Source organism: Falco naumanni, chromosome 6 (assembly GCF_017639655.2).
Source record: "Falco naumanni isolate bFalNau1 chromosome 6, bFalNau1.pat, whole genome shotgun sequence".
Classification (NCBI taxonomy): domain Eukaryota; kingdom Metazoa; phylum Chordata; class Aves; order Falconiformes; family Falconidae; genus Falco; species Falco naumanni.
The window spans coordinates 67,964,340-67,988,362 of NC_054059.1; the positions used below are offsets into that span (position 1 = coordinate 67,964,340).

Consider the following 24,023-nt stretch of genomic DNA (forward strand, 5'->3'; position numbering starts at 1 on the left):
CCCTGGGATGCAGAACAGTAATGCAGAGCACACCTGAATTCTGTGTTGCTGTAGGGCTTTTCAGAACTGTGTTGAAGTACAAAGACTTACTCTTTTTAAATTAAGTTTTCATATTAATAGGAGTAAATGGCACAACAGTGTAACTCAATACTGCTGTCATCTTCAAATAACATTTGAAATGATAACAAATGACATTTTCAGACAAAATAATTTTAAATGGCTCAAACTTTAGATTTGAGTGTCTTTATGTTTAATGGAGGAGAGTAAACTGAGCTCATAGTTTTCCATTGTTCCTAATATTCATACAATAGATGGCATTTCATGCTGGTTAACATCTGAAATATTGAGGTTATTTTCTTTCACTTGCTGTCATTGATTTTCTTCTGCAAATGCTGGTATTTAATCTAGACATTCTTTGTTAGTATAGTGAAATACAATGTTCCAAGATTTCAGCATCAAAACTGATGAGTGGTTTAGGTTTTTTGGTTTTTTTTTTTTCTTTCTTTCTGCTATTTACCATATGTTGCAATTTACAGGTAGAGAGAGTTAATTTCTTTTCAGGTTAGCCTCTTTTAATTGTTTAATACTTTTAGATCATCTCTCAGACCAGAAGTGTGTTTAAAATGTTCATATTTGGTCTCTGAAAGATTTTGTTTGTTTTTTGTGGGGATGAGGAGAAGGATATGGTAAGACTTTTTCCTTCAAAACAGTAAGGGAGAGAAGGCAAATAGATTTTATATAAAATGAGCAGCTCTTGTCTAAATTGTTGTGGGGAACAGGAACAGTTCTAGGATTGTTATCCTGGACTTTTTAAATTACTGTTTTTCACAACCTCTCAAGGCACCTGATGAGAGGATTTTATTCTTGTTTGCAAGTATTCATTAGCTTTTGCTGAAGCTAAAAGACCTAATTAAAATTTTCTCTTTTTTTAAAATGTAGAACATAAATGTAAATAAATGGAGTAAAACTTACACCCGTGTTAATTCTTCCCTTGTTGTCCAGATATGTATAGGAGAGAAAATAAAATTTCATACTAATATATGAGACACTTGCTCGGCAGGTAATTTTGTTATTTTGCACAGCTGTTAAATACCACCTTGCCCTCCATTATTAAGTTTGCCAAGTCTGTAATGTTATTTCTTCCTGGCTCTTTTCCTCACCACAATTTACAAGGTGCATGGTGGGAATTTTATACAATGAACAAGAATATAGAACAATGAGAATATTGTGTATATTGTGCATATAATATCAATCCTTCCATGTATGTGCTTCCAATGTATTGAAAGCTGGAAGGATTCAATAGAGAAATGTGTATGTCCATTAGTTTAAGCTTTTCTTGTTCATATAGTTAATAACATGTAGTGGTCAGGTTGCTTGGACTTCTTAATTATTGACATTTTTGCCTTGTTTTAGTTTATTGTGAAATCTTAATGCTGCTGAGTATTTAATTTCATGATTGAGTAGTTACACATCAGTTTCTATTTGCATAGTATTTTATTAAAAAAACCCACAACAATTTATGTAGTTCACATTCCTTTTAATTTCATTAACCAAAAGCATCTTATGATTTTTGAACAGGATGACATCGCCTCGTTTTATAGAATTTGTCTGTAAACACGATGATGTCCTTAAGTGTTTTGTTAACCGGTAAGCTTCAAGAAACACAGTATTTCTCATTTCTCCGCCGCGCCCCCCCCCCCCCCCCCCCCCCCCGCCAGAAGAAAAATAAAAAATTAACACTCCTATTTTTTTGTACTGAGTTGCATTTTAAGGTTATTGTTGTGACATATGTACCATATGCACTTTAACGGTCCTGCCAAATTCAAAGGAATGTATATTAATGATTCAGAGCTCTGGCTTAAATGAGCTCTTCTGCATATGTAAGCCATCCTTTTGTAAGATTCTGATATTTCATGAACAAAATCTCTTTCACAGAGCAACAGAATAATTTCCTTAATGGATTCTTTCCTCATCTTTGTTCCAAATAAGGCCTTCCTTTTTGAGGCAGATGGAAACTTTCAGTCTTCCTCAAAAGTGTTATACTTAATGACTTCTTAAAGGAGTCTAAACCATCTTTGTACATTTGACTGTTTTCTAGAGTTTCTCTGGGACTACCTAGTTTATAATCTTGCTTCTGCCTGCATTGCTGCTTGTAATCCTCCATGTTCAAAGGTAATATAATATCATTTGGAAACAAGAGTTGGGAAAACATTATGAAATAGAAGAGTCTGTTCGTACTTTTCTGTTTGACTAATAGCATTGTCTCTTTATGCAGGCCTTGTGTATCATGAAACATTGTTAGATCTCTGACTAACAGGCCTCTAACCTAATTTTTTTCTTTTTTATATTTTTTTTTCAGAAATCCCAAAATAATTTTTGATCACTTTCATTTTCTTCTTGAGTGTCCTGAACTAATGTCCAGATTTATGCACATCATAAAAGCTCAGGTAAGTGTCTGGAGATGCTAAGTTACAACTTCAATGAATATAAAGAGGGTGTTTTGTTTAAAAATAATATTTTTTAAAAAACCCATTTGTGGAAGATGGAAGATGTGGCCTCCAGTGCTTCTGAATCTGGGATGTTGAAAGATCAGATTAAATGGACATGGCAGCCATCTTTCTCTACTTGTAATTCCTTAAAATACATGTGTAAGTCTATTTGCGATGACCAATGTTAAATGTCTTACAAGTCCAACTTTCAGTTAAACAGACTTAACTTTCTGTTACTAAATCTGTTTGTGCACTTCTAATAGACTGAGATTTAAAATGCTGTGCTTTTTTCCTTAATTGACTTACATTTTGAGACAAACATATATACACCACTATTAGTTGATTTGGCTATAGTTATTAGTTGATTTGGCTATAGTTAAATACCAGCAGTTCCTTCAGTGAAACATCATGTTGTCTTGTTGCCCTTTGCTCTGTTCCTTTTGTTGGTTTGGATTTTTTTTTGTTTTGAATAAAATCCTGATGTCTTGCTTAACCTAAACTCACTTCTCAGTTTAGCATGTGACATGAATTCAAGACTAAAGAGTTACTCTAGGGAAGACTAGTGTAGTTAAGTGGAAAAATTAGCGAGCAAACCCCCGTGTGAAAGTCTGCTGCCTTACCTAACACTGTGTTGAGCGTTTGCCACGTTTTCATTACTTATCTTTAAAAGCTTATGATTGTCTACATGTAACTCTGGGATAGAGCTGTGGTTTTGTTCTATTACAAATGAAGATGGTCTTTGGGCAGTAATGAGTTATTTGGAACTCATTTGTTTAGTGCACACTGGTTTACTTTTCTTTATTCTCTATTAGAAAGGTTCCTTACATTGAACTATTTTAGTCAGAGACAGAATTTGCTGAAAACAAAGGTAAAAATCCTGTAACCAACCAGAACACTTCCCCTGCCTAGTATTTGTGGAGGGTCTGTTCCAAAAGCTTTATTTAGCTGTGGACATTACTGTGCCTTTGTGTTTTAGATATACATTGTTTTTCATAATCCATTTTCGTTTTTAGGGCATGGTGTAGGTGTATTGTGTACTTACTCTTTGGTTGAAATGTGTGTTTTTGAAATTCATTATGTATAAATAATGAAGAGACTCTGAGAACTGACATTCTGTTAGATAACTAAAACTACGTGCTGCGAATCATGATATATGAGAGAGGCCATACTTGTGTCAGATCTGTCTCAGAAGAACTGCAAAATGTCAGTCTAAATACTGAGTCAAGCAAGCTATGACTTTCTCACCTAGGAATTGTTTTGGCAAGCTTTTGGATCCTTTGGGCTGTTTTTTATTGCCGATGAACTTTACTACAAATAGGACTTGCTTTTATAACTTGTGCTTCTGTGTTCAGTTGATAATAAGTAGTGTTACAGAAGCCAGTGACTTCTAATCTAGATCCCCCCTGCCTTGGGAGAAGTTTTGTGCTATTTTTCTCCTGTGTGGTGAGCTCCCAATAGCTATTTCTGGATAACTGGTGGTCCAGCCTTTCTGCATACCAGACTTCAGCAAGTACTCAAGGGCATGTCTAGTCCTTTCCTCTTCCCAAAATACTGTGTAGTGTATTGAGGTAGCACCAAGTAGGTCTCTGCACATCTCAAAACTTGAGAAGTACGCGTAACCATTTTCCAGTCATGCTTATTAGAGAAGAATTGCTCAGTTGAATTTTATCTGTATGATACAGTTTACCCCTTGTTTTGTAGCCATTTAAAGATCGCTGTGAATGGTTCTATGAACATCTGCATGCTGGGCAGCCAGATTCGGACATGGTGCACAGGCCTGTCAATGAAAATGACATACTTTTGGTTCACAGAGGTATTGTGTTAAAAATGGAGTTAGTATATCTTTGAAATACATTGAAATATAATGAATTAAGGTAAAAAATTAATTGGTGGTTTGTATTTAGATTCTATTTTTAGGAGCAGCTGTGAAGTTGTGTCTAAAGCAAATTGTGCAAAACTAAAGCAGGGGATTGCTGTGAGATTTCATGGAGAAGAAGGCATGGTGGGTAAAACTGCATGGTTTTCCTTTACAGTATTTATATATGGAAATATTCTCTTTCGCAAGTATTGTTTTGAACTAAATCCTAATTTAAAATAACTTTTGTACTTTATTAAGAAATATGTGATAACCCAGCATAACTGTTTGTGCAGTAGAAGTTCTATGTGCTAATATGTTTTATTCTTTTGACGTGCAGGGACAGGGTGTGGTGCGTGAGTGGTTTGATATCTTATCCAGTGAAATAGTTAACCCAGATTATGCATTATTTACTCAGTCAGCTGATGGTATGTCTCTGCCTTTTCTTTCCTAATTTTTAGGGTGTCTTCTTTTATAAAAGCATTTTTGTAATCTGAGAAAAGTCTTTTGGTTTCAGAATATAAGATTGTTACTTTTTAAAAGCAACACTAATAGAACTTACCTTTTATATATATATATAAAAATAAAAGTGATCTATTAGTTGTATGTTTTTTATAACTATAGATGAAATATTTTTCTTATTTTTAAGTTTCCTTGATTTTGTTCTCTCTTTTGTAAGAGGAGGGTGAGATGTTTGTTTTAATGAATCCATGCTATTTCTGCCTGGTTGTAGAGGGACATAACTTGCTGGGAGCAGTACAGAAAGTGTTTTTCTTCTGCATATGTAAGGGAACTGTGGTTGTATTCCTTTATTTCCTTTTAGAAACCTACAAATTCAGTCAGTTAATTTTTGTGGGAAAACCAGATGTTGATCTCCACAGATCTATCTTGTATTTGACTACATGTCTTTTGGGTGCTTCATGTAAAGCAAATCTTTATCAATAAAAGATCTGACATCATCCTCAGTGATAAATGTTTTGCTTTCTACCTTACAAAGCTGTGGGAAGTGGCAAGGAATTCAGTCAACAGTAGAGGCATAGGTTAGTCCCTGAAAGTTAAAAGGGAAGGTTCAGGGCTGTCCGTTTGAGGCGGTCTTTTCCAAGGAGACCAGGCCTGGACTGTCTCCTTTCTGCATCTGGCTGGAACCAGATGAAAGGAAGTAGATGCATTCTGATCCTTTCTTTGAGTGTGTTCACAAAGTTGACAGCAGCGTGGCCCCTTACAGTGAGCAAAAAGTGCACGTAGCAGTATAGTAAGATGGATGGCCAAGTTTAGCAGATCCTGGTTGCCCTTATGTTGATGATGATTATTTCAGAGTGCTTAGAGAATGGCTAAGCAGTATGGTTGCAATAATAGGATGTCATTACATTCTAGTAGTTTATTTCCAATATCTTTTTTGTGCAAATAGATATCCCCAAACAATCTTCTAGAACCCCAAAATAAACTCTTTTCACTGTTGTCAATGCTTAGTGTATATCATAAATACAAACTTCACTTGAAGAGAGAAAAAAAAGTCGTGAAATGTGATAATATTTTTGTTTTATAGGAACAACTTTCCAGCCCAACAGCAACTCTTCTGTAAATCCAGACCACTTGAACTACTTCCGTTTTGCAGGCCAAATCCTGGGGTTAGCTCTAAATCACAGGCAGCTGGTGAACATCTACTTCACAAGGTCATTCTACAAACATATTCTTGGTATGATTTTATTAAAATCCTGTTTGAGTCATAACAGTCATCAGAGCAGTAAACTTTCTCCTTTTTTACTTTGTGTGTTAAAAGTGAACAAGTCTTGGAAATTAATGTCTTGCTAATCTTTTATGTACATCAGAGTCACAACATAATATGGCAGTAATTGCTAGTCCAGTCTGAGCCTTTCTTAGGAACTGTTATAGTTGCAAAATATAGAAATACATTAGCAAAACTACATGGGAATTTTATATAGTTAGCAATTTTTAATCAAATAGTTAGTCTTCGAATGAATCTTACATTAAAACCAAGAAAAACAAGGAAGGCACCATTAATCTGTCTAAAACATAATAATATAATTTAGTTGTCTTTAATGTTGCTGACTAGGAATGTCTGAAAGGCAGACTAGTGCGACCAATCGTTTTTGTGGTATATGCAGTTCTTTGCATCACAGTTGTGAAGTTCATCTGTCTTGCCACATAATGTCATTATTGAGAAATGAAAATAATCATACCATACATAATTTAGGATGGACTTAGAAAGTTGATAATGTTTGTGAATTCCGGCAAAAATCTATCAGGCATTCTTTATTATGCCTGCAGTTCTTCAGTTGTGTAATGTTTTAACAAGGTGAATCCATATAGTTGTGAAAGCTCCCTGTCTACTCAGTCCAGCAAATACTACCTATTTCCTGAAATAGTGTTTCAGAACTAATGCAGGTTCATCCTGTCTCTTTCCTGAGGAGTGTTGATTCATACGTTTACTGTAGCATTGAAGAGGATTGGTCAGAAGTCTTTACGAAAATGTACCTTTTCTTTTTAATAGAGAAGGACTGCTGTTACCTGGTGGTATCTGTGGTCTAGGGCTCTTCTCTGCTCCTCTTTGAGAACCTTTGTGCTTCTTGGTTGCTGAACATGATGCCCCTGTTCTGCATTGTCATGAAAAGCTTTTTCTCTTGCATGACGGATGTGATGGAAGGGTAGATTCCCTTTGCATTCCTGTTACTCCTCCACTTATATAAATTCCTTTGCTGTTGCATGCAAAATTTCCTTTGAGTTTAAGCACTGTTCTTTAATCCTCTTTGGAAATATAAGATAGCGTAGTATCAGAGGTTTTATTTTCCTCAAGAACCACTCTTTACTTTGAGACTTAGCAAGGTTTTCAAGGAATTGTTTGCACCTCCTTCTGTTTTTCTGTAATTATTCTGTCTTTCTGTGATGTTTGCTGAGTTCAGGACGTAACAGCTCTTCACTTCAGATTTACTGTTTCTTTTCCCTGACAGTGTTCAGGGAACACTGTTGCCATTTGGTGGAGGCTTGATCATCTTAGTCAAGGTCGTCTTGACAAAGAGATGCATTTTACGTCTCTCTCTCAATACTGCTTTCTGCTGCAAGAGAGTGACTCTTTACTGGGCAAGAGGACAGGCAGTCTGAAGCAGCACCATGTTGGCAATGCCTCATCAGGCTTCCCTAATTATTGATCTTCACATAGGAAAGCAGTTCCAAAGTAGACATATCTTTGTGTGGTACAACTTGGTGCCGATTTAAGAGTTGGCCTCTGACATCAAGAGATTCCTCTGTGAGCAGAATGATGTTCACAGGCTAATCTCCATGTGATGTATTCACAAATGAGAAAAACTTATTTTTCTGCTGTTCAGTGACACCTTGAGAATAGTCAAATGTTGCTCTTGTCACCTTTTTTTGAAATGACTACTGATGAATTTGGGTTCTTTTCTAGTTTGACTTATGATTATGTACTGGATTTATTTGTTTTTGAATTGACAAGATGACCTATTGTTTCCTTCTTTTTTTTTCCATTTTGCTAGCTTAACTATTGCGAATCAAACAGCAGTGAGAGTAGTCTGTTAATAAGATCTCATCAGTCCCTTTTAGTAAAGTCTTGTAATTCTGTTGAACAGGCATCCTGGAACTCTCTAGAGGTTTGTGTATGTTTAAGTTCTTTAAGTTCAAAAGGTTAACAGGCTTTTATCACTTCTTGTTATTTATCAGACACAGAGAACTGGAAGAGTTACACTTCTGCTTCCCAAAGCAGTTGCTTTTTCTGCCTCACAGTGTATTTATTTAAACCTTTCCAAGGCTTTTTCCCTTGGCTGTGTGCATCTCCTCCTTTCTTGTCTAAGGAACCAGAGTTGCACAGCAGCAGATGTTCCTGAGGGGTTTTTATTTTATTTTTGTTTTGGGTTCAGCTGTTGGTTATGCCAACTGTTGTTCATGCCAAATACAAGTTACTAAGTTACAGACATTAAGATTCCCTTCAGCTACTTGTCAGGCCTTAAGTAATGGAGTATGAAACCTTTGGAAGCCTGAGACCGTTTCCATTCCTTTGGTTTCTCACTGTGCATTCAGATCCTTGTTTTCTGTAGCCTTTCATGTTGATCGCACTGAATCCACCAGTTCTGTGCTAAGACTTCCTGTATCTGAGGAACAGTGTGAGCCTCTTTCAAAGGAACTCTTCTCTTTAGTCAACAGACATGATGTTGAAGTGTGTTAATTAGAAGCTGAAACCTGTATGAAAAAAATGTGGCTACTCTTTTGAGACTCAGGTGGGTGCATCACCTTTTTTCACTGTGATGAATTGAGATCTTTCTGCAGCATCTGGTAGGCAGGGAAAGATCACCAACTTGTGTGTTAGCTGGGTCATCACTTAACTAATGTGCTTTATAATATGTTAGATATGTAGCTTGCATGATTATTTTGGTTTGCCGTGATATCAAATAAACCATAGGTTTTCATGTTTATTAGGGCTGCACTTTACTACAGATGTAGAACTGAGGCAGAAATATAGTCAGAAATTAATAAGGTCTCTTAGGTTTGTTTTTTTTCAAACTTCCTGTCTGCCTGTTGCTTATACAGGGGAGAAGATACTTTCACTAGTACTGTTGTCCAGTTACTGTGTATTTTTTCGAAGGAGCCACTTTGTTTGGAAAAGGAAACTTCTACCTCCAGCCCACAAATACACATAGCAGATAAATTCCTCACTGTGCTATCTGCTGTTAAGCCTCCTCTTTCTCAGTATAATAGAAAATATTCCTTGAAATGGCATAAACAAAAGCGAAAATTAATTTCTGGGTCAGTGTGTTTTGAGGTTGAAGCCTTAAATCCTTGAATACGTACTGAATTTTTCTTTTTCTCAGAGCTTACCTGTAGTATCTTTTTGAAGTTGTGTTGCACAGAAATACCTGTTTATCACAATTATACTAGATTAGATTACTCTTCCTTTTCAAACTACAGGTGCCTTAAGGATATAGCAAGAGAAAGATATGTAGTATTTAATGGGATTCAAATTTTGTCTTGATAAATCTGACAGAGTTTCTTTATAACTGCCTGGCTTGAACCTGTTGACTAGTATCTGTCAAGCAAATGAGTGAGCTTAGTGCTTTGGTCTCACAACATGGTGACTACGAGTGTAGTCTCATCATTATGCTCCAGGTCAGTTTCTTCTCTGAAGGAGTCTCCGATTCCTACTTTTCGTTCTTCTTTTCCCGCGTGTTTTGCTTATATCCCTCAGAGACATCATTATTTCCACATCTCTTATCTGAAATGCCCATATGCTTACTAGTTGTCAAAAGTGAAAGTTCTCTAGAAACTACTGGAGAGCTGTTAGATTTTCTTTGTTGTATTTTTTGAGAGATGACAGTGGAAATTCATTAGTAAATTATCTGTCCCTCTCGAACTGGAGTGTTGCTTTATTTTATTAGAAAAACAATGCCTTACGGTTTGTGTACGCGCCGTTTCAGTGCTGGTCAGCCCTTCCAGGGAAATGCTGTAGCATGTTTGCACTGGCTGCTAACCTATGAGTTCTGTGTTACTCTCTGGGGTACTGCAGTCCATAGTATGCTAAGACTTCTACTAATGGGCACCCTTGTGACACATCACGATGCACAGAAGAGGAAGCAAAGAGAGTACCTCTTGATAACTTACTGTTCTCCAAACCTGCTACCATCCTCACCCCCTGCCCCTTCTCTCAGGTATTTATGTGTCTTGGTAGAGGTAAAGAATCTGTCACGACAGTTAAAGTAATTGTAATTTACTTTCTTGTGTAGTGAATGGGGTAGTTCTCTTGTGCAAACTCAGGGTCACCTTGTTCTCGACACATTTGCTGAAATTTGCTTTGAGCGCCATGTCTGTGAAGGGACTGTAAATAAACAGTTTCTATATTGGATAGAAGTCAGACTTATAGCAGCTCTCTTCTTCATGCTTCCTAATGACTTGTAAGTTCAGTTTGAAATGTAAAATTCCTAGAAATAATTTTTTCAGCCATATAGTAGGTCTCATAGCAAACATGATTAAAAAGAAGAAAACTGAAAAGCAGAAGAGTTAAGTACAGAAAGGTTATGTGTGTTTTTTTTTTCTCTACACTATCACCACTAACACCCCCCCCCCCCTCCAAATAATTTTATGGGGGAAAAGATATTATTATAGAGAGATATGATATTTGGGTTTCTAAAAGTTACGTAGAAGACGCCAAGATTTTTTTAGGAAATTCCTTTAACATTGTGTGTTCTGTATGGTTAGAAGCTTTTACTGAAATCTGTTAGTGAGCTAAAATTGTGCAAATTCTTGTTGCTCAAGTGGTATGCCATTTGCTTCACTGTGAAGAAACATAAAGAAACATAAAGAAGCTTGATTCTTTAATACTTTTAAAATGTAGTAAGTACAGGTCTGCTCTAGAGAGTAATGGTGAATCCCTTTTTCCCTTTTCCTATTAGTGCATTATTCTGGTTTCTCTCTAGAGGGCAATCTTCTACCATATATTGATTTGGAGTGCTTTTTGCTTTATCCTATTCATTTGAGGGGTTTTGTCTCTATTTTTTCTAGGTATACCTGTAAATTATCAGGATGTAGCATCTATTGATCCAGAGTATGCAAAGAATTTGCAGTGGATTTTAGATAATGATATCAGTGATCTGGGTTTAGAGCTGACCTTCTCTGTTGAGACTGATGTGTTTGGAGCAATGGAAGAAGTGCCATTGAAGCCAGGGGGTGCAAGTATACTTGTTACACAGGAAAACAAGGTGAGTATACAGGTTTATTTAGAAGTTGATAGTATAAGAAAAGCAATTGGACTGACTTTCTGGATAACTGGAAGCATAAATGGTATACCTGTTTTGAAGGAAATACACAAAAGAGTTGCCAACACTCTTCTCTCTTATTCTAGCTTAGCATGTTATAGTACTATTTAAAGTCTTTGTAAGTGTTCAGGTTTGAGGTTCTTCCTTCTGTGACAGAACTTTTGGAAGGAAAATAGGATCAACTTTAACCAGGAAGGTTAAACGGCAGCAATTGCTAAAAGTAAATTTGTAGGTAATGCTGCAAAGTGTGCTGCCTGCTAGCGCAGTCTATGGCACAGGACTGCTCTACTTTAACATAGAAATAATTGACAGAGCGAAAGGCTGCAGGAAGCTTTTTCAGCCATTTGCAAGTCATGTGGTGAGTATGGAAATAATCTACCTTTTAAAATGTAATATAACAGCTTGGAAGGTCCCTGAATTCTGTGCAGCATTAGTTCAAAGGCAAATATGGAAAAATGCAGCCAGACTTAAAAATTGATCGAGAAATTAAGGTAGTTATCAGTCTGATTGAATTCTGCAGTTTCCCACTAGATAGTTTTGAGTAACTGCAGGAGTGTCATGCGTAGACCTGCAAATTTTTGTATCATTGACTCTTTCGATCCTTATATCTGCTTTGTTTCTTGATGTTCATTTGTGTTGAGCTAGCCTAACTTGTTCTGTGCACAGTGTTTATTCAGCTTTACCAGTTGTGTAGACAGCTGCTGTACTGGTAAGTGACCACGTGGTGTCAGCATTTGTTCTAACAATTCTAGTTCGTGTTGGAGCAATTGGCACTGGATTTTGCATGCTTAATCCTTATTTTCGTTAAGGCAGAGTGTCATTTCAGTAACGGGTATGCATATTAGCCTGATTCTGCACTGTTTCCTGCAATACAGTAATTCATGAAAGAATACAGATAGAAAGTCTAATAGCGAAGGCAGTGGATGATTAATTTCTTTATCAGGGAAAGCAAGGGTGTTGATTCTTGTTTCTGGGTAGGCTCAGCTTCTCAATATATAAAATAGATGTGCTTGTTGTAAATTGTGGTTTCATAAAACCATTTAAAAACTGTTACCAGTTAACATGAATTTAGAAGTTTGCCCACATTGCTACCTGTTAGTCGCTTAAATTGCTCTGTTGACTTCTGACTTGGAGCACACTGAAAAGGGTGGTTGGACATGTGTACAACAGAGGCATCTATTCTAGCTCTTTAGCCCTCCTCAACTGTGGCAGGAGGGGATGAGAGTTCGTATAGCTTTTATTTGAAAGGTGGTAAGAATCAGATGACGGTTGTGGTAGCTTTGAAACTGTTAAATTGATTTTTGAATTTGAAACTGCAAAATGTGAAGTCAGAAAACATCTGTAACATGGCACTGTCTCTTGTTCACCAATTTTGACAGTGGCAAACCAAATTGTTGAAAATTGTAGATCTGTGTTTTAGTGGTGTTTGGGGATTTTTCCCAATTTCTTTAACATGATGTGGTTTTGCAGTATGTTTTAGCTTGGAAGTTCTAGCAGATTAAACAGGAAAGTGACTGCTTTATAGAGTATCTTTTTTTTCCCTGCAAGCATTATCCCCCCCCCCCCCCCCCCTCCCCCGGCCTTTACCTGAGGAATAAAAGATTTAAAACTGTTTAAAACTCATTGTATTTTCTATACCTCTGGAAGAAGAAAATTCAGCATCTAAAGGGATTTGCTGTGTATGCACACTAGCAGATTACCTGTTTAAAGGATAGTATTTTTTAAAAAATGAAATGAGTGAATCTTTATTCCTTAAAAAACCCAACCAAACAAACCAAAACACCCCCCCCCCCGTGTAAAAACCAAAACACAGCCCCACAGAAACCACCCAAAGAATCCATCTCCCTCTTATTGAAAACCAAAATTAAAGAGTAAATGCTCCATTGAAGAGCAGTAGTAGTAGCTATTTGTAAAATTGTTTTCTTTGAACAAGGGCATGTTCTTTTTTTTTTTTTTTTTTTTTAATCAGCTGTTAATGGTGAATGGTTGTGGGGCCATACAATGAAAGTGGTCCGGTCTTGCAAATGGAGCATCTGTGTAGTGTCAACTGAAGTATCAGTAACAGTAGTGGTTCAGCTGTCTTTTGTCATGGTAATGACAAAGGGAAAAAGTCAGGCTTTGTCCAGTGTCCATGCTACGCATTTATCTTTGGTTTTTGCTGTCTATATTTTGCAGGTTTTTATTTAGTTTTTAGGAAAAAAATAAAATTAGAACTAGGCAAAGTTTGACTGTATGTTATTTTAAAAACATGATACAAATCTTCACAATCCAGTGGCTTTCTCTGTCCCCCAAGGACTTGTCTGTCTGAGCTGGCTATGCTGTTTGGCTGTAAAAAAATAATGTATTTTTTTCAAACAGCTTTAGAACGGAGCTGCTCTTTGAATCTGAACATCATAATGAACATTGATCTTTGTCTCAACAGTATACGGGGTTGTGAAATCGGGGAAGCATGATCACTACTTTGTTTACCTCAAAGGAAAATATAGAACAACCCCTCATCCAAACTAGACCTTGTCATTATATTTGTGATGCCCATCTTGTGTGTTCAGTCAAATCTCCCCTCTTAAAAGAAAGCTGCATTGTACCGTTTATGCACTATGTAGAAATGCATATGTACATCTGAAGCTATGTAGATATTTCTGTTTGTAATGTGCTCCTAAAACTTCTGAGAGGGAATAAAATGTAAACGAAGTGAATGGAGAGAAAAACAAATTGACCAGTTTTTTTACTGACGTGTATTATGTACAGTCTGTGGTACAGGTCTTTCAGCATGTGCCAGTGCCAGGATGCTCAGCTGTTCCAGGCTATTTAAAGCATTTATTGTTACACCTAAAGCACAGCAACTATTCCTTCTCATAATGAAAGTATTCAACGTAAATATTTTTGTAATGCAGAAAATAAGTGTTTGTCTTATTGTTTATAATGGAGTTTTTTAGACTTGATGTGAATTTTTTTTTTTCCTCTACAACCTTGTTTTCTGAATAGCCTAATTTATGTCACAGCAACTTTAAGAGTTGCAGAACAAGTGTTTCTGATCATCGAAGACCGGTGTTAATGCTACTTCTAATCCTGGTATTGGTGAAGTTTCTGATTTCTTCCTAGAGGTTATAAGATCTATTCACAGAGGCTGGCTTTTGTCTAGTGTGGGTAATCTCCTTTGGCTGCCCCTCTAATTCCTTAGAGAAGAAAGGTGTCTTCAGTTCCACTGACAGTAGAAACAACCTAGGGAGATTACTAGATTGAAACTAGATTTTTGCGAATAGCTCTGCAGTTGAAGGTATGATTAGGTAATGTTCCTCCTCTTCAGAGCAGTTCTCAAATGAGTTGTCTTCTCACTCTAATGAAATGGTGGTAATGCATTTAAAAATATCTTCCAACTGCAAAGCACATGACAACCCCTCTATACTTCTGTGAATGTAAAGAACTGCCTTTGAAAAATACTCTTCTCTTTTGAAATGTTTCATATTTCATTATGTATGGGAGGAAAGAAAGAATGCTTTGTTGCTTTTGTGCAGGTTCAGAAACTAAAAGTTAAAGGTAATTTATTTTATAGTTAAAAATGTAGTACTTTTGTAAGATTATTGTCTTGAAAAGAAAGTGGTAGTTGAGATGGTTTCATTGGGAAATATATTTCATTATTTCATTATTAAAAATCATGATTAGGAAGTCAAAGTGTTACTTTAAAACCGAATACCTTAAGTTACCTAGAGATAAATTTTTGTTCTCAAGTAGGAATCTCTTAAGTAAAGAAACTTTATTAGACTTGTGTAGTTTTGACAGGGTAGATGAAACATGTTTATATGCTTTTACTGTAGGCACTTCTGTTGGCCTCATTCAAAACCCTTCCTCAGTTAACCACTAGGATTTTGTGTTTTCAACAAAAGCAAAGTTCTGGCAGATTCCTTTTCTAGCTGGCATCTTTTAAAGGGGAAGGAGCCCCGAAATCTCTAAAGCATGCAAACTATGATATTGTCTGTTCACATCGTTATGATGTGAATGCTTTTCTGTTTCTTTTTTCCTTTTTAAAAACTGAGGAGACTTTCAAGACTTTCTTTAAAAAAATTGAAATTGTTACTGTCATTAAGATAACAAAGCTTGCAAGCATAAGTTATATATTCTGTTAGATGTCCAGAGTTAGGGGGAAAGCAAGAAAGCTTTTTGGCTCACAAATATTCTTTCAGAATTAACTTTTTCCTGAGTTATGTCAGATTGCTTAATAGAATACTTTTCTCTATAAATATTGCCTTGTTTATGTGCTTAGATGATCACAGTGGCAGTTGTATATAGATGCAGGCATGACAAACCAAGTTTTATTCACTTCCTTTATCTTAATCCAAGTCCCTGTTTTTTGACTGCTTTGTGTTTTGATTTAAACACTTCTGTTTGGGAATTACCTTTGGAAGGAAGGAAGGGGAAAGAACAGAAGGGGCTCTGAACTCTGAGGGGTCTTCTAAATTACTTTGGGTTGCTTCTGTGGATGAGAAGTGCATAGGGACTCTTAACATCTTAGAGTAGATGAGATTTGTAATGTATTGAGGATTGCATTTGTGTGTGTGTGTGTGAGTCTGCGTGAGCACTGAATTTTTGCTATTGTGTATCTTAGTGTTCTTTTCTATATTGCAGGCTGAGTATGTCCAACTTGTCACAGAGCTTAGAATGACAAGAGCCATTCAGCCTCAGATAAATGCCTTTTTACAAGGCTTCCATATGTTCATTCCACCATCTTTGATCCAGCTTTTTGATGAATATGAACTGGTAAGCAGAAATGCCTATACTTTTAAAAATACTTTATTCAACATACTTCATCAGTAGTGTAGAAGTAAAGCTCAGTACCCACAAAATAAACATTTTGTGTCTTTCACTTTGGTTTTTCTTCCAGGGAATCTGTCAGTGAGGATCTCAAGACTGTATTTCTGCTTATCCTAATTACTTAGAATTACCGTCTTTCTGGAATGTGGTAACTTCACATACCAGAGATAAATGTCTTAAATTATAGTTTCAAAATGGGATCAGGATGTTTTGGCCTTTTAAGCCTTTTCATATTTTCTTTCAGGAGGACAGATGTCCTTTAAAAGTAAGGAGATGCTATTGTCTTTACTTTTTCTGAGTCACAGAATCAAATTCCAGTAAATTTTTTTAAGTGGTGGTTTGATCTTCTGTAACCAACACATCTCAAATTTTGTTTCAAGTTATAGCAAAAATCAGAGCTTTTTTCTTACATGTTCTTTGGCAATAATTTCTCTTGATGCTGTGTTCTTAAAAAGATCGTATAAAGTTACCTGAATTCAAGGATCTTCCTGTGTAAAATTAATTATAGGTTCTTTAACGCTGCAACTAAGCAGAAAAAGCACTGTAATTTTTATATTTCTTAAAGCATTACTTTTTAAAATAGCAGAAACATTTGAAATCAATGATTATTTATAATAATTTATAATAATAATATTCAGGAGGATTAATTGCAGTCTGTATGCTTCCTCTGAAGGAGCTTTTGTTGTCTGGTATGCCAGAAATTGATGTGAATGACTGGTTAAAAAATACAGAATACACCAGTGGCTATGAGAGAGGAGACCAAGTTATTCAGGTAAAATTATTTTTTAAATAATGTAGACTATTGCGTTTTATTAAAAAAAAAGGTGCTTTTGTTGTCATTTTCTATATGTGTTTATGGAAGCTTATTTGGCTGGAATTTGTGGAATTCTTTTTGTACTATATTCCTACATTAAGTGACTTATGTGTGAATTTCGTATGAAAAATTCCATGATTTAAGTAGTAAACACACAGACATTCTGTTTACTGTTTTACCATTACTTTTTGAAGTACTATAAGTATTTACTGCAAAATACAAACTAACTTTTTTTTTTACTTAGTGGTTCTGGGATGTTGTGGAAGAACTAACTCAGGAAGAAAGAGTATTACTATTACAGTTCGTTACTGGCAGGTGAGAAACTCTTCTGTAGCAATAAATACATTGTCTGGGTACCCTGAAATTAGTCAAGAGGCTTTGTATTACAAGATCACCTAATTAGAAACTTTTGCATACTTCAGTGTTCTATATGTTGATCAAAGTAGACGAAGTATGTGTTAATACTTTTGCTGCCTGTACTGCCAGCAAAATGATTGATTACATATTTATTAAACTTTGCAAGAGGCCTTTGTTGTTGTCCGAGGCAATTTTTAATGAGGCAGTGGTAAATTTAAGTACGCTTTATATTCTTCTTTCTGTTGCATATTTATGTGGCTCTTGGCTGCTCCAGTAATCAATACAGGCTTTAATATATGAGATAACTAGGTATCACTTCACTGAGTGTAAACAGAACATCCTTCTCCTAAAGCTGAGGTGAATTTAACATTAGTGCAGTGTGTTAAGGTTATGTCTTCACTTGATCTTATGCCAGACTGTTTGCTTTGTATAGGATTTCTGTCCTAAATTCTAGTTGTTCTTCGGGGAAAGCTACTTTTATTTCCTTTATTAGTTTGGGGGCCATGGGGAAGGTTTTGAGCAATAAATGCCCGTGAGCTGAGTGAGCTGACGAGTTTGTGTGTACAGACATTTTGCAACATGAATCCATAGACATGTGTGACACCTGAGCTGTGTAATCCATGTCTTTTTCTGGTGGCAGGTAGAGATTGCACTGTTGTTTTAATTTGATGTTCCCTTCATACTCTCATACTGTAGGATTAGTAGAGTAGTTGACCATTTGTGAGTTTTGTGGTTAAGCAATGGTAAAATACAAATTAAGATCATCAAACCTTGTCTTTTATACCAAGGAATCTCAAGAGTCACAGCTGTCTCATCAAATGGCATGGTCTTCAAATTCTAGTAGTTTCACTTGATTTATTATGAATTTCATTGTTTCCAGGGATCACAGACAATTTAAGAAGCTGATTCTGTGAACATCAGTCTTTTCTTTTTGTCCTCTGCAGAAATGAGTCCTGCAGTTCTAACTGCACATATGTTGCATGCCAGCTGCTGGTCTTTCATTTTTAGTGGACTAGTCCATTTCTAAATTTAGATGGCAGATAAGGATCTTTAAGATGTGAGATCGTGTTTCAAATGCTTCTTAAAACATTCCAAATGGTAGCGAAGGGGCATTCACTATTTTCATGGCATTTGGGATAACCTGGATTCTAAGGGATGCTTTCTATCAAATAAACAATTATGTTGTGTGATTAATATGTGCTTGAGCACTGTTCATTTCAGTCACAAATCACATACTGACTTGTTCTTACTCATTCTGTGTAAGTAGGGAAGAAATTTTTGGTATGTCTTTAGAACTCTGGGCTGGAATTTAAAACCAAATTGCTTAGGTTTTTTTCTGTATCAATATAGGAGGAACCCATTGTGCCTTTTCTTCAGTGATTGAAATGTAATAAGTATATTTTTCCATAAAAAATTAACTTATGAAAGCTATTTCTAATAGTGGTATGCAGCTGGTGTTTTTACACAGAAATCCCCAGACAGTTCTAGTTTCTGGGCACGGGAGGATTTAGAAGCTGGATTGTCTATGAGCTAAAATGCCAGTAAGTAAAGGCCAGTATCTTGAGTAAAATTTTACACTAAAAGTATACCTGATGTCAAACTGTGATCTTTTTCTGGCATCACATCTCCTTAGTGAAGAATTTGTTTCTGTGTGTACTGGTGAGAAGGCTGCCTTAAAAATTGTCATTGTTTTTTCTGTTTCCCTTTAATTTATTCTGCATATTCATTTGATTTTTATTGTGTGTGTGAAGTGGTACTATTCTTTCTTTCCAATCAAAGACTATGAAATTAATTTAGCAATTTAAATAAAAGTAACTTTTATGATTACATCTTCAGTGTTCCTCTGACATCTCTAAGTATTTCTTAAACTTTGCCTTTTATTGTCTTCCCTTGTTTTTACACCTTTTTCTCTTCAATGTAATGTCTTGCTTTGGTAGTTTCAGTGGAGATATCATGCATTCATTGTTAATACCAATTTTGAGACATCTTTTAACAGAAAAGTAATTGTGAGCAATGTTTCAGTAGCAGAATCTGTGTGTTTGGAGGTCTTAGCACACTCAAGAAAAAGCCTAAATATTCTTGTGCCTCATGTTGAGGATCTAAAACATGTATTTGTGCACTATCTACTTTTTCCTCTGCTGACAGCTGGGTAAAATGGCAATTCTGCATGCTTTTACACACACACAGAGAAAATCTGCACACACACACCCACCCCCCCCCCCCCCATTAGTTTGGTTTTTATAATAGTATTTGGCTAAATTATTGGTAATTATCCATTGGCAACTTTTGATTTTTTTTTTTCTTTAGTTAACAGTTGGAGGGAAGCGTTGACAGCTTGTCATGATAAATTTTACTTTATTGGTATTCTGCATGTATTGGGATTGCTGTTTGACTTAGGGGACCATAGTTTCTGTTGAGTAATAAGCTGTACGCTGTTTTAAGGGAATTCAGCATATTTGATAAATGTGATAGATATATGTGACTACTTTTAAAAGTAAAAGATAAGGAAACTGGCTTCAAGTATCTCTTCTACACTCTTTTCATTTCAAGTGAATTTATGTGAAATCTGTAAGTGGGAAAAACAGCTAGAAAAGTTAGGATTCAGATGTAAACTTAAACATTTTAATAGTGTTGAAGTTTCCAAAGCTATGAAATCATATTGTTGCTCTCGCTGAAGGCTATTGCAGACGCAGTAGGAGAGGTAAGATACTGTGATCTTACTCGCACATACTTGGAAGGCTTTCTTTTCTATATTCTCAGTGTTTTGCTTGGAAAGAAACCTGATTCTTGGAGGCATGAGTTGGCAGCCATCTGTTGCTTTTAAATGTTTAAAGCTCTGATCATACTATACAGTTTTGACCTGGAAAACATTTTATTAAGGTTTAGTAAGTTAGATCGTAAAAACTTTTAGCTAATTGTGGACTGAATGAGAAATGTTCAACAGTTAGGCCTGTGTTTTATTGCTGATTTGAATGTGCAATTGAGGGGGGAAAAAAAAAGGTCACTGCAGGAGAAATGGCGCTGTATTAGAAATGCGAGCCAAAACCATGGTATGAAAGAGTATCACTGTAAAATCTTTTACAATTGCTCTGAACTGTGGAATTGTGAGCACAATTCCATTTGTATGTCAGAAATAGTATGCTGCAAATAATCAGTGCTTCCCTCCGTAGTAGTTGCCTTATATACCAGTGCTAAAACTACATGCCCAACTTTGCTGTCATTACGTTACGTGATAACGGATCACTACAATGGATACTATAACTGGCCTTTAAACGTATGTCTGAAAAGTGGTATTTTGAGCTCTGTCGCAGGTCCTTAAAATTTGTCAGTAGCACCCCCTACTCCTTTGCGTTTTTGCCAAGTAGTTTTACTGTGAGCTGAGACATTCATTTTTCTTTTCTATTCTTGCTCCTGGTTTTTACAGTCACTTTGATTTTGTGAATGTGGGAGCATTGTTTTTAATGTAAGTACCTGTAATCTAGCATTTAACAGCTGTTATATATTTTTATGGAAGGTTTATTTTGTTTTATCAGATTCTTTCTTTGCTAGTTACAAAATCACAGAATAGCTGAGGTTGGAAGGGACATCTGGAGATTGTCTAGTCCAACCCATGCTCAGAGCAGGGTCAGCTAGAGCTCGGATGCTCGAAGTCTTGTCCAGACAGATTTTGACTGTGTCTGTGAGTGCTGACCCCTCAGCTTCTCAGGGCAACTTGTTCCAGTGTTTGACCACCTTACAGTAAAAAAGTTTTTATCATGTTCAAATGAAACTTTCTGGATTTAAATTTGTGCCTGTTGCCTCCTGTCCTGTCGCTGGGCACCACTGGATGCTCCATTTTACCTGTTCTTCTTTTCAGGTATTTATATACTTATAGATCAGATTCTGCTGAGCCTTCTCTTCTCCAGGCTGAACAGTCCCAGCTCGCTCTCCTCTTGTGTCGGGTGCTCCAATCCCTTACCATCTTTGTGGCCCTTTGCTTAAGTTGCTGCAGTATGTCCCGGTCCCTGCTGTAGTGGGGAGTTTGGAGCTGGACTCCAGGTGTTTCTCACAGAGTACAGGGAAAGAGTCACCTCCCCTGACCTACTGTTGACCTTCTTTCTGATGCAGTTCAAGAGTCTGCTGGCCGCCTTTGATGCAAGGATGCATTGCTGGCTCACATTCAACTTCTTTAGTCCTTATTCTTTCATTATAGTTTTATGAGTTTATTTTTTCTCTGAGAGCTTGTTAACTTGTGACACACATACCAGCTTAAGTTGATGTTATAAAAACATCTGAATTTGTTCTATTTGCCTCTGTTAGTTCAAAATTATAGGGAGGGACTCTGAAGACTCCAGGGCTATTATCCATTTACATCTTGAGTAATCTTTGAATAATACATTGATAAAAGGAAAAGAAAAAAGAGTTAACATGATTAAGTGAGAATACATTCCTGAAGAAGCTAGTGACTTGTTTTTAGTGTGTTCTGATTTTGCCATGGGTCACATGACTGATGTAATGGTTTTATTAGTTAATTGAAATACTGATTTGAAGTAGTAAATGAAAAGACTTGTCAAGGACACTGGCCAGTTGTGCCATGGATAATAATCAGAGAATGAACTTTTTTGTGATGTAGCATTTCTTAAACTGTATATATAAATAACCGTAGACGTTTGCCTAAACTGAGATAATGTTCTGTTATAAAAACTGGTTGTTGAAATGAATTCTTCTTGCAAATGGAATTATTTAAGTGTCATTCAAACAATTTGATGCCTAATGTTAATGGACGAATGTGTTGTTCAATATTGTAATTAAAAGCATTTAAAAATGAGAATTTTGATAAGGGTAAGAACAGGGGAGCTTGATAAAAGTATTGGTAACTAATTACTAGCAGTGAGAGAGATTTGCAGTGTAAAGATTATATTTTTTTGGCTTATGACGTTCTTGTAATGGTCTAATTTCTGTGAATTTTCTCAGTTCCAGGGTGCCTCATGGTGGCTTTGCCCATATAATGGGTGGCAGCGGACTACAAAATTTTACAATTGCTGCTGTGCCATATACTGCAAATCTTTTGCCAACATCAAGCACATGGTATGCAAACTAGTCTCTTTGAAGTATCTTAAAAATGGGGGCTATCTCATGTCAGTTGCATTCAAAAGATTTGTACTTTTGACCATGTTCATTAAAAGGCCAAAAAAAAATCAGACAGTTTGTGGAGTATTTGCTATACAATAGATGATGTTACATTGTTTGCTTATTGTTTACTCCTTTGTTTTGCTTATTTAAAGGCAGTAGGATTAATTAAGGAATATTCAAGTTAAATAATTGTATTACAATTTAGTGAAGTGAAAAAACCCCTAAATTTCCTACAGTATATTTGAATGTTCAATGGTATTGTAATGCAGCACAGGTTTGTTTTCTTCCATAAATGTGAAATCTTCTGGGCTTTCAATCAGAAGTCTTTACTGTTGGGTTTCTTGCTAAGCTGTGATGTGGTGCTTTTTTTGGGTTTTTTCAGTATCAACATGCTCAAGTTACCTGAATACCCAAGTAAGGAAATCCTCAAGGACAGGCTGCTTGTGGCGTTGCACTGCGGAAGCTACGGTTACACAATGGCATGATGAAGTCTAGAAAACTCATCTGACTACTGATGTGCAATTCCGAGTGGCAGAAGTAATTTTGGAAACTGTCAATAGAAAAACAGCTTAGATGCTGCAGCCCATTCGCAGGGCTGGGCTTCAGAATTCATACAGGATCATCAACTTTTCCTCCATTCTGTGTTGTCAAAGTAACTTTGATACTGTCATGCCACACCTCTTGGTATGCTGTACTTTCATTTTTTAAAATTACAGATCTCTATGGGAAATTAGTTTACATGCTTTTCATTATTACTTCAGTCTGAATCAGAAAGTTTGTCAGAATCTCTTTCCACAGTTTACTTTTGATTTTGAACTATGTGGTTGAATGACATTTGTGTTTTAGTTTACTTTGCACTCAGATGGCATACTGCTAATGGACAGGCTTGTACTTTATGCCTTGTTGCATGTGAAAGTGCCATTTATTTTTGCAGAGAACAATATAGAAAGTTCAATTGGGATATTGTACAGTAAGACAGAGGTGAAGTATTTTCCATTTCTTTGCATAGCAACAGAAATGAAATTTTATAACTTTTTAGTATTTGAATGTATATAGTATATAAAGATTAGACTGTTACCACTGGAAAAAATAACTGATGAAGTTAATATCTAATTTATATTAGAATTTACACTATATTCTACTAAATATTTAAAGTATTTGTGACTTTATAGTCAACTTGCAGTTTAGAATTTGTAAATATTATTTAAGATCTATAGCTATTGTTTGAATGCCTTTACTCTTTCCTTGACATAATTGTATGTTCAAAAGGTATTATTAAATTTTAATATTTTAACCAGAATCTGAATGTGACAAGTTTGTGTGTCTTTGTGAGTGGTTTATTCTTTCATCCCCAGGATTTTATTCATCTTACTGTAATTAAATTGTCATGGAAGCAGCATTTGAGAAGGCATTGTCAAAGTGGTATGGATAGACATAAGCAAATGCACAAGGAAAGAACTTGAGCTTATTGAGGTGAACTGACAAGACTATAATAATGAGAATTTCATGTCTAAATTTTTATAACATTATTATATGTTACTCAATATGTAGAAATACACAGCAGTGGCTCATCAGCATGTGTTCTTGATAAGTTGCTGCACATGTTGTGGTATACAATGGACTAAGAGCCCTAGGGTAGTTTTACATTATTATTTTGGTTCAGACTAGGAGTGCTTTTTTGGTTGTAGGTGGTTTTTTTTTTGGTTGTATTTTTTTTTAATTAATCTGGTTATCCCTGCTTGTCATGCTTTTGCTTTAATGAATAAGCAAACTGTATTCTCTCCAGGTGAAACTAAACAGAAAAATAT

At 35.9% G+C, this 24,023-nt stretch overlaps 1 protein-coding gene across 3 annotated transcripts in view; it reads left to right on the forward strand.

The window, feature by feature from the left end:
• Positions 1–23,512, forward strand: part of HACE1 (HECT domain and ankyrin repeat containing E3 ubiquitin protein ligase 1) — a 54,029-nt gene extending 30,517 nt beyond the window's left edge. For all 3 annotated transcript variants that reach the window (XM_040597806.1, XM_040597807.1, XM_040597808.1), the window contains 12 exons: positions 1,579–1,647; positions 2,360–2,447; positions 4,191–4,302; positions 4,394–4,491; positions 4,685–4,772; positions 5,891–6,040; positions 10,870–11,066; positions 15,747–15,878; positions 16,606–16,704; positions 16,991–17,061; positions 22,057–22,170; positions 22,598–23,512. In XM_040597806.1, the coding sequence (XP_040453740.1) occupies positions 1,579–1,647; positions 2,360–2,447; positions 4,191–4,302; positions 4,394–4,491; positions 4,685–4,772; positions 5,891–6,040; positions 10,870–11,066; positions 15,747–15,878; positions 16,606–16,704; positions 16,991–17,061; positions 22,057–22,170; positions 22,598–22,700 (1,321 nt within the window). In that variant the 3' untranslated portion in view covers positions 22,701–23,512. The remainder of the gene's footprint in view (positions 1–1,578; positions 1,648–2,359; positions 2,448–4,190; positions 4,303–4,393; positions 4,492–4,684; positions 4,773–5,890; positions 6,041–10,869; positions 11,067–15,746; positions 15,879–16,605; positions 16,705–16,990; positions 17,062–22,056; positions 22,171–22,597) is intronic.
• The last annotated feature ends 511 nt before the right edge of the window (positions 23,513–24,023 follow it).